General features: G+C 44.7%; 1 protein-coding gene across 1 annotated transcript; it reads left to right on the top strand.

Moving 5' to 3' along the window:
- Positions 1 to 13,941: 13,941 nt before the first annotated feature.
- Positions 13,942 to 16,608, top strand: LOC123086910 (mitochondrial import receptor subunit TOM6 homolog). The gene is made up of 2 exons (XM_044508741.1): positions 13,942 to 14,239; positions 16,364 to 16,608. The coding sequence occupies exon 1, from the start codon at positions 14,069 to 14,071 to the stop codon at positions 14,237 to 14,239; it is 171 nt and encodes a 56-aa protein (XP_044364676.1). The 5' UTR covers positions 13,942 to 14,068; the 3' UTR covers positions 16,364 to 16,608.
- The last annotated feature ends 1,167 nt before the right edge of the window (positions 16,609 to 17,775 follow it).

Raw genomic sequence — 17,775 nt, forward strand, 5'->3', positions numbered from 1 at the left:
GTAAGCACACCCGTGATTTGGGTTCTTCCTCCGGTTCTAGTTCTCAGAAGTGCCGGATTTGGGTTCCGAACTCCGCTCTTCCACCCGGTTATACACCAAGGCCTTCTCGTGTGGCACCTCACCCAGTTCAACCATATGCTACACCCATGCCTATTGGTAGACCACTTGTCAATGCGGGTCCTTGTCCTACCTCCAAGATTTGTTACAAGTGCAGAGAGCCAGGCCACATTGCCCGTATTTGCACTCAAACCGTTGTTGCTCCACCTCAGCCCGAGAAGTCTGTTGGCCGTGGTAGTAAGCCTTCACACCAGATGATCAGTGCCAAGTCAGCTCCCACTGAACTTGGACGTGTGCATCACGTCTCAGCTAAAGACGCTCATGATGATCCAGATGTCGTTCTTGGTACACTCCTTGTCAACTGTCACCCAGCTTCGGTTCTATTCGATACCGGGGCATCTCACTCCTTCATTTCCGAAAGTTATGCCCGTTTGCACGACATGTCATTTTGTGATATGCCCTCCCCACTACTCATTCAAACTCCTGGATCCAAGTGGCAAACTTCTAGGATAAGTTATGGAAATGAAATACATGTTGACAGACTTGTATTTCTAGCTTCCTTGATATCCCTCAAGTCTTCAGATATTAACATCATCTTGGGTATGGACTGCATGAAAGCTCATTATGCCAAGATTGACTGTTACACCAAGTCTGTTCAGCTCACACACCCCTCTGGTAAGATAGTCATTATCTCCACCAAAATTGCAAGGCGTCAACTATATTCTCTAAATGCCAGCCCTCTTCCTGACCTTGAAGATATCCCGGTAGTCCGCGACTTTCCGGATGTCTTTCCAGAGGAACTGCCAGGTATTCCACCTGACAGAGATGTAGAGTTTGTTATAGATCTTATCCCCGGAACCGCCCCAATTTCTAGGAGACCTTACAAGATGGCACCCTTAGAACTAGCCGAGCTTAAGAAACAACTCGATGGATCCTTGCAAAAGGGTTTCATCTGTCCTAGTTCTTCTCCCTGGGCTTGCCCTGTCCTCTTCGTCAAGAAGAAGGATGGTACGGACCGAATGGTTGTAGATTATCGTCCCGTTAATTTGGTCACGATAAAGAACAAGTATCCGCTCCCCAGGATCAACGATCTGTATGATCAGCTCGCTGGATCCTCAGTCTTCTCCAAGATGGATTTGAGGTTAGGCTACCACCAAATCAAGATCAGAAATGGGGATATTCCTAAGACGGCTTTTGTCACTCGTTATGGTCAGTACGAGTACACCGTCATGTCCTTTGGTCTAACCAACGCTCCAGCTACTTTCTCTCGCTTGATGAACTCGATCTTCATGGAGTACTTAGATAAGTTCGTCGTGGTTTACCTCGATGATATCCTTATTTACTCGAAGAACGAGGAATAGCATGCCGAACATCTTAGACTTGTGTTAGAAAAACTCAGAGAGCACCGCCTTTATGCCAAGTTCTCCAAGTGCGAATTTTGGTTGCCAGAAGTGACCTATCTCGGCCACGTAATCTCTGGTAAGGGCATTGCTGTCAATCCCAAAAGAGTTCAGGCCGTTCTTGATTGGACTCCACCTGAAACAGTTAAGCAAGTTAGGAGTTTCCTTGGTCTAGCCAGTTATTGTCGCCGATTCGTTGAGAACTTCTCCAAAGTGGCCAAACCTCTCACGGAACTTCTCAAGAAAGATAAAAAGTTTGAGTGGTCCCCACAGTGTGAGCACAGTTTTCAGGAACTGGAAAGACGCCTGACTTCTGCTCCCATACTTGTGCCACCAGACTTCACTAAGGACTTTGTTATCTATTGTGATGCCTCACGACAGGGACTAGGTTGCATTCTTATGCAAGATCGCCATGTGATTTCCTATGCATCTCGACAGTTGCATCCACATGAGGAGAATTATCCTACACATGATCTAGAGCTTGCAGCCGTAGTCTATGCACTTAAGACATGGCGACATTACCTTCTCGGTAAATGTTGCGAGATTTACACCGATCACCAGAGTCTCAAGTATATCTTCACCCAACCAGATTTGAACCTTAGGCAAAGACGTTGGTTGGAGTTGATCTCAGATTACGACTTAGGGATTACCTACACCCCGGGCAAGGGAAATGTCATGGCTGATGCGCTAAGTCGTAAGTCCTATTGCAACAATCTCATGTTGCAGCAGGGCCAACCACTTCTCCATGAGGAATTATGTAAGCTTAACCTCCACCTTACTCCTCACGGATTCCTTTCTACCTTGGTGGCGAAACCTACTCTTGTGGATCAAATCATCTCTGCTCAGCAGCAGGATACGGGAATTTCCCGGATCAAGAGAAACATTAACAAGGGAGTTGGTGGTAGTTTCTCTATAGATGATCGTGGTGTTGTTTTCTTTGAGAGTCGCTTGGTGGTTCCCAAGAATCAACATCTTCGACAATTAATCCTTAAGGAGGCGCATGAATCTCCTCTCACGATTCATCCCGGTAGTACTAAGATGTATCAGGACCTACGCCAGAGGTTCTGGTGGACTAGGATGAAGAGAGAAATTGCTCAATTTATTGCTAACTATGACGTTTGTCGTCGCGTGAAGGCAGAGCATCAGAGACCTGCTGGCACTCTTCAACCTTTAGCTATTCCTGAGTGGAAATGGGATAAAGTTGGTATGGACTTCATCACCGGCTTTCCCAGGACCAAGAGAGGGAATAACGCTATCTTCGTAGTCATTGATCGTCTTTCCAAAGTGGCTCACTTCCTACCTGTTCGAGAGAGTATCACTGCTAGTCAGCTCGCTGACTTATATATTTCTCGAATAGTGTCACTTCATGGTGTTCCACTAGAGATCAATTCAGACTGTGGTAGTCTTTTCACTTCTCATTTCTGGGAGAGTTTCCAAACTGCCATGGGCACCCATCTTTCTTTCAGTACCGCTTTCCACCCTCAATCAAGTGGTCAGGTGGAAAGGGTCAACCAGATTCTTGAAGACATGCTTAGAGCTTGTGTTATCTCATTCGGTATGGATTGGGAGAAGTGTCTTCCTTTTGCCGAGTTTGCTTATAACAATAGCTATCAATCCAGCCTCAAGAAAGCTCCTTTTGAGGTTCTGTATGGACGAAGATGTCGAACACCTTTGAACTGGTCAAAAACCGGCGAAAGACAATTATTTGGACCGGATATGATCCAAGAGGCAGAAGAGCAAGTTCGCATCATTCGTGAGAATTTAAAAACAGCCCAATCTCGTCAAAAGAGCCAGTATGACCGTAGTCATAAGGAAGTGGCTTATGAAATTGGCGACAAGGCTTATCTTCGGGTTACTCCCTTGAAGGGTACCCATCGTTTCGGTATCAAAGGCAAGTTGGCTCCTTGTTACATTGGTCCTTTTCGCATTCTCGCTACACGAGGAGAGGTTGCCTACTAGTTGGAACTACCGCCACATCTTTCTTGAGTACATGATGTCTTCCATGTCTCTCAACTCAGGCGTTGCTTCTCGGATCCCATCCGCGGAGTGGACCACGAAATGCTTGATCTCCAAGATAACCTCACTTATCGAGAGTACCCTGTTTGGAAAGTAGTTCATCACAGAAATCTATTCCTGTGACTACTACACCAATTAGTGAGGAAGCTAACGATGATGATCATGTAACTTCAGATCAAGTTATTACCGAACCTCGTAGGTAAACCAAAGTGATATCCGCACCAGAGTGGTACGGTAATCCTGTTCTAGAGGTCATGTTACTTGACCATGACAAGCCTACGAACTATGAGGAAGCGATGATGAGCCTAGATTCCGCGAAATGGCTTGAGGCCATGAAATCTGAGATGAGATCCATGTATGAGAACAAAGTATGGACTTTGATTGACTTGCCCATTGATTGGTGAGCCATTGATATTAAATGGATCTTCAAGAGGAAGACGGATGCTGATAGTGGTGTCACTATCTACAAAGCTAGAATTGTCGCAAAAAGGTTTTCGACAAATTCAAGGTTGTCGGGACCCCGATCCTAAGTCACACCGATCTAGCATGTAACACATCATATCACTTTGCGGCCTCACGCACGGTATTCCCACGGGTGCCACCTTACCTGGCTCGGGACCGTTTGCGCCTTTTGGCTCACGTATATGATAGTGTCGGTAGCATCCATATGATAAAGAACCCGGGCCGACATGGCTAGTCGTGAACCCAAAGCAGTGCTAACCTATGGGGACAGGCATACATGAATCACATCGAGCATGTCGGTTAACAGCATATGAATCTGGGCTGTAGCACTGGGCTAACAGGACTCCGGAAGTCACCGCGTGACATTTCCCCGAAGGGACAGACATAGGAACGAAGTGGAACACATGCCGGCCAGTCAAGTGTTCTGAGCAGTAGTGCTGGGCTAGCAGGACTCCGGTGAACCGGGCTGTAGCGGACTACTATGGCTCAAGGAAGCACTAGACTACATTTCCCCATAAGAGAGGCTGCCAAGGACAAACAACTAGATTGTCGGATCCCACACATAGCAATACACGTCACACGTACGCATAACATGCAAGTATGTGAGGTACAACATGGCATCACAACATAACGCAAACTCATCTAGATAAAGGCCCAAAAGAGCCACATAGCATTAAGTACAAGCAAGGGTCACATGACCCATCATTCAGAGCATACAAGCAACAAGCGGAAGCATTACATGTCTGAGTATAGACAACTATAAATGAAAAAGGCTGAAGAGCCCGACTATCTACAACATCCGATCAAGATCGTAGCTGAGGTACAAGCTACTTGTCGAAGTCCACGTAAACTAGTAAGACCGAAGTCTCCGCTGCAAAAACATAAATAAAGCAACATGAGTACAAAGGTACTCAGCAAGACTTACATCAGATCCTATGATACATGCACTTGTATCAAGAAGGTAATGTGGAGTTTAGTTGCAGCAAGCCAGCTTTGACTCAGTGGCTATCCTGCACTACGACTGCTGGTAACTCTTTTGAGGTGGCGCACACGAGTCCACTAAACACCACGTCAATACACTACTATGGATTCATTCCCGTCTTCCTACGAGAAGGCCATCCATAGCACTCACACTTGTCTTGAGCATTTTAGAGTATCCACTTCAAGTTGTCTATGTACCACGTAAGCATCCAAGAAGTCCGTAACCGAGGACACGACTATTCGAATAGATCATGATAACCCTGCAGGGGTGTACTTCTTCACACACGCTCTCACCACTTATCACCATGTACACGTCATGTATCTCGGCAACCTTCAAGCGGAAGCCTGGCGAGGGTGTCGGCCACGACCTGACTAACCACACAAGACTCTAGTCCAGGTTTATCGCCTATTCGGGTTCCATCCGCAAGGAGATCCGGCCGGGGTGTCGCTCACGGCCCCAAACGATGTGTGCAGGGTTCCCAAGCCCACCTCGCCGGATGGATCTACGCTTGGTACACCGTGCCACTTGTGCCTAGTCTATCCCAAGCCCACCTGGTCGGGTGCCACTTGGTAGACTACTAATACTACCTACAAACACCAGAAACTAATTGCAACTCCTGGACAAAGATCAAGTTGGTTAATAAGTCGAGAGAGCTTGGAGTGCCCGGAGCCCAATGTGTGGTAGTAGCTAGTCATTGGACAACATACACAGAACTCAGTTCTTAAGGACAGTTCCAGTGAGACAACCCACCATGTACTCCTACATGGCCTCACACCGCTACCTTTACCAAATCGTGTTCACACGCTTAACTCTCAGCCCCAGAACATATTGTACCACTCCGATTCATTCCCGATGAATCAGACCTGACACAACTCTAAGCAATAGCAGGCATGGCATGGCAAGAACACAACATGGCTCAATCAGATCCTACACATGCTAGTGGGTTTCAACTATTTACTGTGGCAATGACAGGTCATGCAGAGGAATGGGTTCAACTACCGCAGCATAAAGTAGCAGTTGATTCGCTGTTGTCCTAATGCAATAAAAGAGAGCAGGAGCGAGAGAGTAGGATTGTATCGGAATGAACAAGGGGGTTTGCTTGCCTGGTAGATCAACAGGGGGCACTGCTCCTCAGACAGGTACTCTGGAAGGGTCTCCGGAGCAGGACCTATCGAGAAGGAACGGTGTCGGCAATCAATACACAATCGTATGCGACAATATGATGCATGAAGATGGCATGAATATGTGATGTTGTTTGAGGTAATGCAACTAGTATTCAAATTGAATGAAGTCCATTTGAACCAAGGGTTCAAATGCAACTCCAAATTAAGCTCTTATATATGCCATTTATATGTTTTCACCTATACAGCAGGTATAAGTAGTTTTGTCATGCATGAAACTGGTACAGATGGAAAGATTGTATTTTTCTGATAATTTTTCATATATAAATTATTTAAATCTGAGCTACGGTTGAATTTCTACGAATTTTTGAAGTTTATATCATTTTCTAGAATTTCCTGATTTATTTTAATACCAGAAAAGGATTAATTGCGTCAGCACTGCGTCATGCTTGCGTCAGCAAGTCAACAGCACTGACCAAGTCAAACCTGACGTGTGGGGTCCACACATCAGTGACTCAGTTAGTTAACATGGGGTTTAGTTAGTCTAATTAGGATTAGTGGGCGCCGGGCCCACTGGTCAGTGACTAACTAGGTAACTAACCTAGATTAATTAGTGTTAATCTAATACTAACTAAAGATGTCAGGGGGGTGGCCCACGCGTCAGTTACACAAGGGGGGAGGGTCAACCCCGGTCAGCGGGTCAAAGCCACTGGCGGCTTGACGCCGGCGAGCCAGACGCGGCGGAGGGCCTCGGAAATGCGTCTCCGGTGACCAAATGGGCCGCGGAGACCATCTCCGAGGAGCTGGTGCTCGCGCGCATCCACTGGTGCCCTCCGTTTCACCGGAGACGGCCTAAATCGACGGCAGCGACCACTTGGGCGGCGGCCGGAGTTCGGGCGCGAGCGGGATCGGCCTGCGGGGCACGAGGAGGCAGGGGAGAAGGGGGGGTTCGACGGCAGGGCTCACAGCGAATCCAACGGCGTCGTCGGCGAGCTCGGGGAAGGCTTGGGGTAGCCGGAGCAACGACGGCGATCTCGTCGGCCGAAGCTTGAAGACGACGGCGATGGAGATGAAGCAGAGCTCGCCCGGGTTGCTTTGCTCGGTGAGGAGGGAGAGGGGGTCGCGGCGGAGCTGGGAAGCGTGTCGGGGAGGTGCGGCAGTGGCCGAGGCCACGGTGGCTATGGACGGCGGCGACGGTGATTTCGGTCGCGAGAGAGGGAGCGAGGGGGAGGAGAGAATGGCACGGGAGAGAGCGAGAGAGGCTTGGGGGGTGCGTGGCGATGCGCGGGCGATCCAGGCGATGAGAGGGAGAAGCAGGAGGTGGCGGGGAACGTGGCCACGGCCGGCTGCGTGGCCGCGTGCGCCGGCGCGTGCCCCTGTCCTTCTGTCGTCGCCAGGAGGATGATGATTGGCGGTTGGGCCAGTGGGCCGCACCACTGGGCCGGCTGAGGCGCCAGGTAAGCTTTCTGTTTTTTTATTTTTGTTTCTGTTTTCTATTTTTCTGACATTTGTTTGGATTTAATAAAATACTAAATCATTTTATTTACTTATGCCAATTTTGCAGGAGCTAGTGGTATTATTCCAGAGCTCCTCAACAACTAACATAATTTTTGGACATATATTATATATAAAACAAATATATGACCAAAGCAAATAATTATTCATTAAATCCAAATGCCCAAAATAAATATCTATGAGCTCCGAATAATATTGGTTTGATTTTTATCTCTGTCCAATATTTTCAGAGAGCAACATGAACATTTTCTTGGAGACTTTTGGAGCACTTTTTATTTGGTCATTTCCAGAGATGATTCTGAGGGTTTCACAAATCCTCATTTCAAATTTAAATGGAATTTAAACATGATGCACACATGAAGGGCTAGCCTAGGTCATACCAGAACTAGGGATGTGACAAAGGTGTTGACTACGATGAGAGTTTCTCTCTCGTATCTATGCTTAAGTCTGTCCAAATCATGTTAGCAATTGCCGCATTTTATGAAATCTGGCAAGTAGATAAACAAAACTGCATTCCTTAATGGATTTATTAAAGAAGAGTTGTATATGATGCAACCAGAAGGTTTTGTCAATCCTAAAGGTACTAACAAAATATGCAAGCTCCAGCAATCCATCTATGGACTGGTGCAAGCATCTCAGAGTTGGAATATACGCTTTGATAAGTTCATCAAAGCATATAGTTTTATACAAACTTGCGGTGAAGCCTGTATTTACAAGAAAGTGAGTGGGAGCACTACAACATTTCTGATAAGCGTATGTGAATGACATATTGTTGATCGAAAATAATGTAGGATTATTCTGCAAAGCATAAAGGAGTGTTTGAAAGGAGTTTTTTCAAAGAAAGACCTCGGTGAAGCTGCTTACATATCGATCATCAAGATCTATAGAGATAGATCAAGACGCTTGATAAGTTTTTTCAATGAGTACATACCTTGACAAGATTTTGAAGTAGTTCAAAATGGAACAGTCAAAGAAAGAGTTCTTGACTATGTTACAAGGTGTGAAATTGAGTAAGACTCAAAGCCCGACCACATCGGAAGATAGAAAAAGAATGAAAGTCATTCCCTATGCCTCAGCCATAGGTTCTATAAAGTATGCCATGCTATGTACCAGATCTATTGTATACCCTACACTGATTTTGGCAAGGGAGTACAATAGTGATCTAGGAGTAGATCACTGGACAGCGGTCAAAATTATCCTTAGTGGAATAAGGATATGTTTCTCGATTATGGAGGTGACAAAAAGGTTCATCGTAAGGGGTTATGTCGATGCAAGTTTTGACACTGATCCAGATGGCTCTAAGTCTCAATCTGGATACATATTGAAAGTGGGAGCAAATAGCTAGAGTAGCTCCATGCAGAGCATTGTAGACATAGAAATTTGCAAAATACATACGGATCTGAATGTGGCAGACCCGTTGACTAATTTTTTCTCACAAGCAAAACATGATCACACCTTAGTACCCTTTGGGTGTTGGTCACATGACAATGTGAACTATGGGTGTTAATCACATGGTGATGTGAACTATTGATGTTAAATCACATGGCGATGTGATCTATATTATTGACTCTAGTGCAAGTGGGAGACTGAAGGAAATATGCCCTAGAGGCAATAATAAAGTTATTATTTATTTCCTTATATCATGATAAATGTTTATTATTCATGCTAGAATTGTATTAACCGGAAACGTAATACTTGTGTGAATACATAGACAAACAAAGTGTCACTAGTATGCCTCTACTTGACTAGCTCGTTAATCGAAGATGGTTATGTTTCCTAGCCATAGACATGAGTTGTCATTTGATTAACGAGATCACATCATTAGGAGAATGATGTGATTGACTTGACCCATTCTGTTAGCTTAGCACTTGATCGTTTAGTATGTTGCTATTGCTTTCTTCATGACTTATATATGTTCCTATGACTATGAGATTATGCAACTCCCGTTTATCGGAGGAACACTTTGTGTGCTACCAAACGTCACAACGTAACTGGGTGATTATAAAGGTGCTCTATAGGTGTCTCCGAAGGTACATGTTGGGTTGGCGTATTTCGAGATTAGGATTTGTCACTCCAATTGTCGGAGAGGTATCTCTGGGCCCTCTCGGTAATGCACATCACTTAAGCCTTGCAAGCAATGCAACTAATAAGTTAGTTGCAAGATGATGTATTACAGAACGAGTAAAGAGACTTGCCGGTAACAAGATTGAACTAGGTATTGAGATACCGATGATCGAATCTCGGGCAAGTAACATACCGATGACAAAGGGAACAACGTATGTTGTTATGCGATCTGACCGATAAAGATCTTCGTAGAATATGTAGGAGCCAATATGAGCATCCAGGTTCCGCTATTGGTTATTGACCGGAGACGTGTCTTGGTCATGTCTACATTGTTCTCGAACCCGTAGGGTCCGCACGCTTAACGTTACGATGACAGTTTCATTATGAGTTTATATATTTTGATGTCCCGAAGGTTGTTCAAAGTCCCGGATGTGATCACGGACTTGACGAGGAGTCTCGAAATGGTTGAGACATAAAGATCGATATATTGGACGACTATATTTGGACACCGGAAAGGTTCCGGGTGAGATTGGGACAATACTGGATCACCGCGAGGTTATCGGAAAAACCCCGGGAGGTATATGGGCCTTATTGGGCCTTAGTGGAAAGGAGGGGAAAGGAGCAAGGGAGGGGGCGCCCCCCAAGCCCAATCCGAATTGGGAGGGTGGCCGACCCCCCTTTCCTTCCTCCCTCCTTCCTCTTCCTTCCCTCTCCTACTCCTAATAGGAAAAGGGGGAGTCCTACTCCCGGTGGGAGTTGGACTCCCCCCCTTGGGCGCGCCACCCTCCTTGGTCGGCCCCCTCCTCCACTCCTTTATATACGGGGGCAAGGGGGCACCCCAGAGACACAACAATTGATCATTGATCTCTTAGCCGTGTGCGGTGGCCCCCTCCATCATAATCCTCGATAATATTGTAGCGGTGCTTACGCGAAGCCCTGCGACGGTAGAACATCAAGATCGTCACCACGCCGTCGTGCTGACGGAACTCATCCCCGACACTTTGCTGGATCGGAGTCCGGAGATCGTCATCGAGCTGAACGTGTGCAAAAACTCGGAGGTGCCGTAGTTTCGGTGCTTGATCGGTCGGGCCGTGAAGACGTACGACTACATCAACCGCGTTGTTATAACGCTTCCGCTTCCGGTCTACGAGGGTACGTAGACAACACTCTCCCCTCTCGTTGCTGTGCATCACCATGATCTTGCGTGTGCGTAGGAATTTTTTTGAAATTACTACGTTCCCCAACAATCATACGGTCACCGGAAATATTCGGGGGTATGCCGGTATTGTACCGGGACCATCGGAGGGGTTTCGGGGGTCCACCTGCCCCGGAGGGCCTTATGGGCTGTAGGTGGAAGGGAACCAGCCCCTAGTGGGATGGGCGCCATCCCACCCTAGGGCCCATGCGCCTAGGGTTTGGGGGGAACCCTAAAGGGGGGGTGCCACCCTTGCTTGGGGGGGCAAGCCCCCTCCCCCTTGGCCGCCGCCCCCTTCTAGATCTCATCTAGAGGGGCCGGGCCCCCTTCCCCCTTCTCTCTATAAATAGAGGGGCGAGGGGGGGGGGCTGCAGACTACATCCAAGGCGCAGCCCCTCCCCTCCCCAACACCTCTCCTCCTCCGCGTGAGCTTTGCGAAGCCCTGCCGGAGAACTGCCACTCCATCATCACCACGCCGTCGTGCTGCTGTTGGAGCCTTCTCCCTCAACCTCTCCCTCCTCCTTGCTGGATCAAGGCGCGGGAGACGTCACCGGGCTGCACGTGTGTTGAACGCGGAGGCACCGTTGTTCGGTGCTTAGATCGGATTCGACCGCGATCTGAATCGCTACGTGTACGACTCCTCCAACCGTGTTCTTGCAACTCTTCTGACTCGCGATCTTCAAGGGTATGAAGATGCACTTCCCTCTCTCTCGTTGCTAGTTACTCCATAGATTGATCTTGGTGATGCGTAGAAATTTTTTAATTTCTGCAACGATTCCCAACATAATTTTCATAGTAGACAAAGCTTTCATCACAACTCGCCATGCAAAAACTCATACATTAGGGGAAGCGGGGCACCCCCATGACATGTCCCAGACGGACGGCAACCGTTCTGTGCCCTGCTCATGGTACATGATGACGTGCGATTACGTTCCTTGAGGTGGAGACGAGACGCATTGCAGACGCTAAAGATACCCCTCAGATCGGGCGCCCATGCGAACATTTTCTTATACTCAGGAACATTTTCTTCATATTTTGCAACACTTCTCAAATCCGAGAACATTTTTCAACAATTTTCAAACTTATTTAAGTTTTTTAAAGTAGCCGCACTAAAAAGTTTCTCCAATATTTTTCTTTTCGTAAAACCGGCTCGAAACTACTAGAGATTCTTTGCTATTGTGATTGAACGGTTCAAATCAATGACCGTAGAAAAAAAAATGACCGAAACATGGTATTAGGCAAGCCCAAGTGGTAAGCACAAGTACGTGTTTGCTTGGTACTCAGTGTGTAACACGCCGAAAGCAAATCCTTTTCGCCTCCTGTAGGCGGCAAACAGAACCACGATGCCCGTTGTTTTTTTAGGGATAAAACATGCATTACTCAACTCAAAAGATCATTATAGTCGATCGCAGCGAGGTTGATAGCAACATGAGGCCCAGAGCCTAACCAAGTCATAGTTCTGGCCTCCAAACGAGCAAACTTTGTTATGCTAACACTAATTTTATTTTGGCTACAGTGTACATGAGGAATCTAATCTTCTTAATGAGCGACGAGTAGATCGATCTATCAACTTCCTTTGCTTGGATCAATTTCACAGCAATAAGTGAGTCCAACTCAATCTAAAAGTCACTTATTTTAATGGCAAATTACAATTCTTCCATACATGCACCTAATTCAGCTTCAAGTGCATCTCAACAAGAAAATGTTTGGGGTTTTTCTCGTTGATTTTCTTTTCACTGATTTTGCTACAACTTTTCTGTTGTTTTTTTGATGTTTTTCTTTATTTTCTTTCTTGTGTTTCTTAATACACCGCCAATGATTCGTTAATATACGAGGAACATTGTTTGAATACACACTAAATTTTATATAATATATTCAATTAATCATTTTAATATACTATGAACTTTTTAGTTACTTGATAAAAAATTTAAATACATATTCAACATATATATATATATATATATATATATATATATATATATATATATATATATGGTGATTCTTTTAATATATACTAAACTTTTTTAAAAACACGCATTGAACAATTTTATGATTTTTATTTTATTTTTATGAGTGTTTTAAATATCTTGGTCTGTAAAAACAACATCAGTTTTTTTGTAAAAAAGCCCGACTATAAAAACAAAGAGAAAAAGGACCCGCTCACTGCAGAGTGGTCCGACCCATTTTCTCTAGCTTTCAGGTGGAGCCTGTCCTATTGGACGACTACATGTTTCTCAAAAAATAAAAATATTGACACCAATGGGGGCGTCCAGAGGGGAGCAACTAATTGAGGACCGCTCGTTCGGGAACCTTTTCAAGGATCATTTGGAATGGGCTGAGAGCACGCCATGTGTCGCGCTCTGGGTCTCCTTCCGGATTTTGTTTTTATTTTTACTTTTTTGCATGTATTTTCGGCTTTTCAGATTTTTCTCTCTCTCATTTTTTCAGCTTTTCATCGGCCTTTCTTAGCTTTTCGACAAAAAAAATTCAAAAAGTTTTTTCTCATGAAAAAACACGTTTTTTTGCTTTCACGAGAGGCACGATTTTGCTTCTACGGGAGGCACGGTCGTGCCTCTTGGAAATTAAAAAAACGTGTTTACTCTTTTTTCCCCTTCATGAGAGACATGGTTTTACTTCCGCGAGAGGCATGATTTTGCTTCCGTGACTGTGCCTCTCGAAACAAAAAAATCATGTTTTTTTCCTTCCGCGAAAGACACGGTATCACTTACATGAGAAGCACGGATTTGCTTCCGCAAGAGCCACAAGTGTGCCTTTCGGAAACGGTTTTCAGAAAGGGAAAAAACATGCTCCCGTGTGGTTTTTTGTCTGGTTTTTTCGTGAAAAAAAGTTTGTGAAAACCTACCAACAAGCGATTTAGTTTTGAAGATCTCGACGTGAGGAATCCAAGATGAAAACGGATCAAGATTTGAACGCGGTTTAAAGAGATAAAACATAATTTGAATAAACGGATTTACGAAAAAAAGGAAAAACTCGCAGGACTCCTATTTCGGTTCAAAAGAGGTCTCCGCGCCGAATAGGAGCACTCCTGATTTCGTGGTAATTGGGCCGGGCCCAACGTGCGCGGAAATACGCAGTTCGCCAGGGTCACGGGCGTAAATACGACCCGTTTCCTCTCCAAGTTTAGCCACCGCAATCGCATCGTCCTAGGGTTTAAGCAGCAGCAGCAGCCCCGCCGCATCCAGATCCCCAACCCAAACCCTCGAACCCGGAGAACTCGCCGCCGACGACAGCCAAGATGTTTCTAGGCGCGATGCCCCGGAAGCCGAGCAAGGAGGCGGCGTACAAGGAGCTGCGCTTGCATCTCAGCATCATGGCGGGCTGCATCGCCGTCATCCGCGCCGCCCCCTACATCCTCCACTACCTCACCCGCGAGCCCGGCATGACGGAGCTCAAGCTCGAGCTCTAGGTGATTCCTCCCGCCCACGCTCTTCCTTCTCTAGGGTTTGGTCGATTTGGGTGCGTTGCGCGTGTGATCCGTTTTCGGATCGTCGTGCGGCCGCTCGGTTTGGTACGGTATCATAGGGTTTCGTAGCCGTAGATCGGATTCTAATGAGTGTCCTTATTACTAGGGTTGCTAAAGCTTGTAATTCTATTCTTTCGTGTGTAAAGCAGGCGATCTGTTGGTTTTTTAATGATCTTTTAGTTTGGTAATGCTGATTTGCAAACTGAGAAATTATTGAACCTAACTAATGACCTTCAACGAGTAGATAGAAAGGAAAAGTTATGTTTCATGACAACTTTGTAAAGATTATACTCCCTACGATCCATATTACTTGTGAAGTTGTACTAACCTTGTACTGAACCAGCGACAAGTAATATGGATCGAAGGGAGTAGCATGTTTTAAAGAGTCCAACTAGCTTTTAGATAGGTTGTGATATTGAATTTGTTTAGCTGATTTGCCGTTCTCAAACTATGTTATAATCCCTTGTTTTAGCAGTATCATTATGGTGATTGGAAGATCGATTTATTGGTTCATAACCCTTTTTTTAATAAATGCAGTAAGATTGAGTATTTTATCTGTTTTGATCACAGTTGCACCTCTTGCTGTTATTTGTTATCTTGTTTAATTTTGGCCAATGAATCAAGAAGTATTAATGTATTGATGGTACTTGGCTCCTTTCTGAGAACAATGATAACTGTATTTTATGGCTTCATTGATGCAGTATCCAGTATGTTCTGAATATAAATTTTCCTTTTTAGCATTATCTATTAGATTGTTCTATATTTACATACTACCTCCATCTCGGTGAACAAGTCATTCGCGTAGTTCTAGGTCGACAATTTAACTATCTAAATATGTATTATATGTGACAAAAAATATATATTTAGAAACTACATCCGTGTAGAAATCTAATAATATACTTTTCATGACATATAACACATATTTAATTCCTTAAATCGATGACCTAGAACTACACGAATGACTTATTCACCGAGACGGAGGTAGTACAATTCTTGTAGAATTGACTTTGTGGTACATAAGCAAAGTCTTCCGTAATGTTTGTTATTTATTGACATTGCTTCTGAAGAAGGAATGGTAGAATCTTGTCAGTTATGCTTGTGCATTTTTTGTGCTGTTTATAGAATAATAGTCGTAATGTTTTCTTAAGACTGTCGTTAGCTATCTTTTAATTGACCATTGCAGTTAGGATTATCCATTATATATATTTCGAATGATCCCATTAACCAGATCATTATAATACTGGCAACACAACAGCTGCAAAAACTGTACTGGATTTAAGTTGGGAAGAAGCTAACTATTGTCTGCTTTAGAAAGAACTAAAAATTGTATTTGAGGTTGGTCTTGATCAGTCATATACTCATATGTTGACTGGACATTCTGAGTTGTAGAAACAGACCTAGTCATTATGCCCAATTCATTTTGGACCCGGATAAGTGCCACATATGTGGCACGGACACATGGCAACTCTGAATGTTTTTGATGGCAAGTTTAGTGACGGGAGGATGACAACTTCATCAGTTGTAAAGCATGGCAACTTTCTTTTCGGATGGCAAGTTTCAGTTTATATTTTGGATTTGTTTTTTCTTTTGAATGGCAACTTTAGTTGTAAAAAACATCAGGGCAGGAGTGGTCCGTGCCACACATGTGGCACTTATCATTGGGTTCATTTTAAGTGCAAGGTTTAATTGAATTGAATTGTCTTGGTTCCTGCCCATTAGTCATAATCTGATGAGAACGTGGTTTTGCCTGAGACCCCACACCACTAGCCATCTTTTTCCTTCCCCTGTGATCTTCTGTTGTTTAAATTGCTGAGACTTCGTTGTTTTCTCATTATTATTCAATGCTAGGAAGTTATGTGGACAAACGCAAACTACTCAGTTCTGTCACTGTTTTGAGTTTTAATATCCTTTATCTCCTGATAAGTTATTGGTAATAGCAGTTGGTTGCACCACAAGATTTTGTTCTGGACTTTCTATAGTTGCATTAACGTATTTGAATTGTTATTTTTGTTTGATACCGATTGCAATAAGCCAGATGCTGACTATGTGTTTTATCCTTGTTATTAGGTGCGACTGGGATGGTGAAGTTACTCTCAGGAGCAGACTTTGAAGTACCTTGTCAAACATGAAATTAGTTTTCCTTGTTAGTATTTCGTCTTTCTATAGTGTGAGAATTCAATGACAGTGTTCGCATAAACTCTGTTGGTTGTGGTTACCACTGCCACTGCCCCAGCAACTTTGTGGGTTTTTAACAATCAGTGATGCGTGCCTCATATATTTCATTATTGCTGGGATGTGATTTGTCGTTGCTATACTGAATGTGTTTCGGTTGTTCCCTCTTGCCACTAGCATAGACCTGTCTTTTATGCAATTCAGATACTAGTAGAAGCAGCATCTTTGCGAACCATGCGAATTTGTAGTCCGTGGAGCAAATTGCGCCTTGGATAAGAAAACAACGATAAGGGCATGTAGAAACTCTGAGATATATCCTGATCGGAACTCGAAAGCTCAGACGGATCCTGGATCTTGGAAAACCTGTTGTTCCACATGCCATATGATGGTGATAAGCTCAAATGAAATGGGTAAAGAGCTGGGGGAGCAATACACTGAAATAACAGGGTTGCCTCATTACCCCAAACCAAACTTGAAAAAAATCACCCATCCCGCTGTCTGGGTTTGATGTCGAGCTCGCTGTTTTTTAGGACCATGAGCTGATTCCTTCTTCTTCGGTGACCTAGCCAGGCCGGGCAGTCGAAGATCGCTGTGCTAGATCACCACTGACTTTGAGCACCACCTGACGAAGACCGTCACTCCTGCACACATCTCCTTTGCCATCCCACCCACCACAGCCCTACACACACAGGCTGCCCTCTTACGTACCGTTTCCCCCTTTTTTTGGTATCGATCAACTCTTGGATAAACCTGAGATTGTTTGAAATATATATATTCTAAATAGTGGATTCCATATGCTGTTTCTGAGATGTACTTCCTGTAAATACAGCTGTTTTGCGGTAAATGGCGCAATACATTTTGCAGCCCAGCTGATTTAACTTCACTGAGGGTGTTACTGACTTGTTCATTTTGTGAGAAAGGGCAATGCATTTCTGCTCATTAGAAATATGTATGCCACCGGATAAAACGAGAAAAACAAAATGAGAGAGATGTCATTTTCACAACATGGTTGCTTTTCCTGGCTATACGGTTCAGTGATGCACAAGGCTTGCATGGTGAAACTTCAGGAACACAGCAAGTCCAACATGTTCCCCAATTGAACTTCTCCATCAGAGAGCTCATGTTCAACGAAGTTACTTGCTAAGCAAAAATGTGGCCATGCTTGTCTCCAAGCATTATTGGCAGCAATTCTACTGGTCCTCTGTATGTGTCTAGTCAATTTCACATGTGCGTCCTTTGTAATGATGCGACGACAAAGGCGATCTTGTTGTCACATCAAAGGTATCCAGTACCTAACTACCCAATCC

Source organism: Triticum aestivum, chromosome 4A (genome assembly GCF_018294505.1).
Source record: "Triticum aestivum cultivar Chinese Spring chromosome 4A, IWGSC CS RefSeq v2.1, whole genome shotgun sequence".
Classification (NCBI taxonomy): domain Eukaryota; kingdom Viridiplantae; phylum Streptophyta; class Magnoliopsida; order Poales; family Poaceae; genus Triticum; species Triticum aestivum.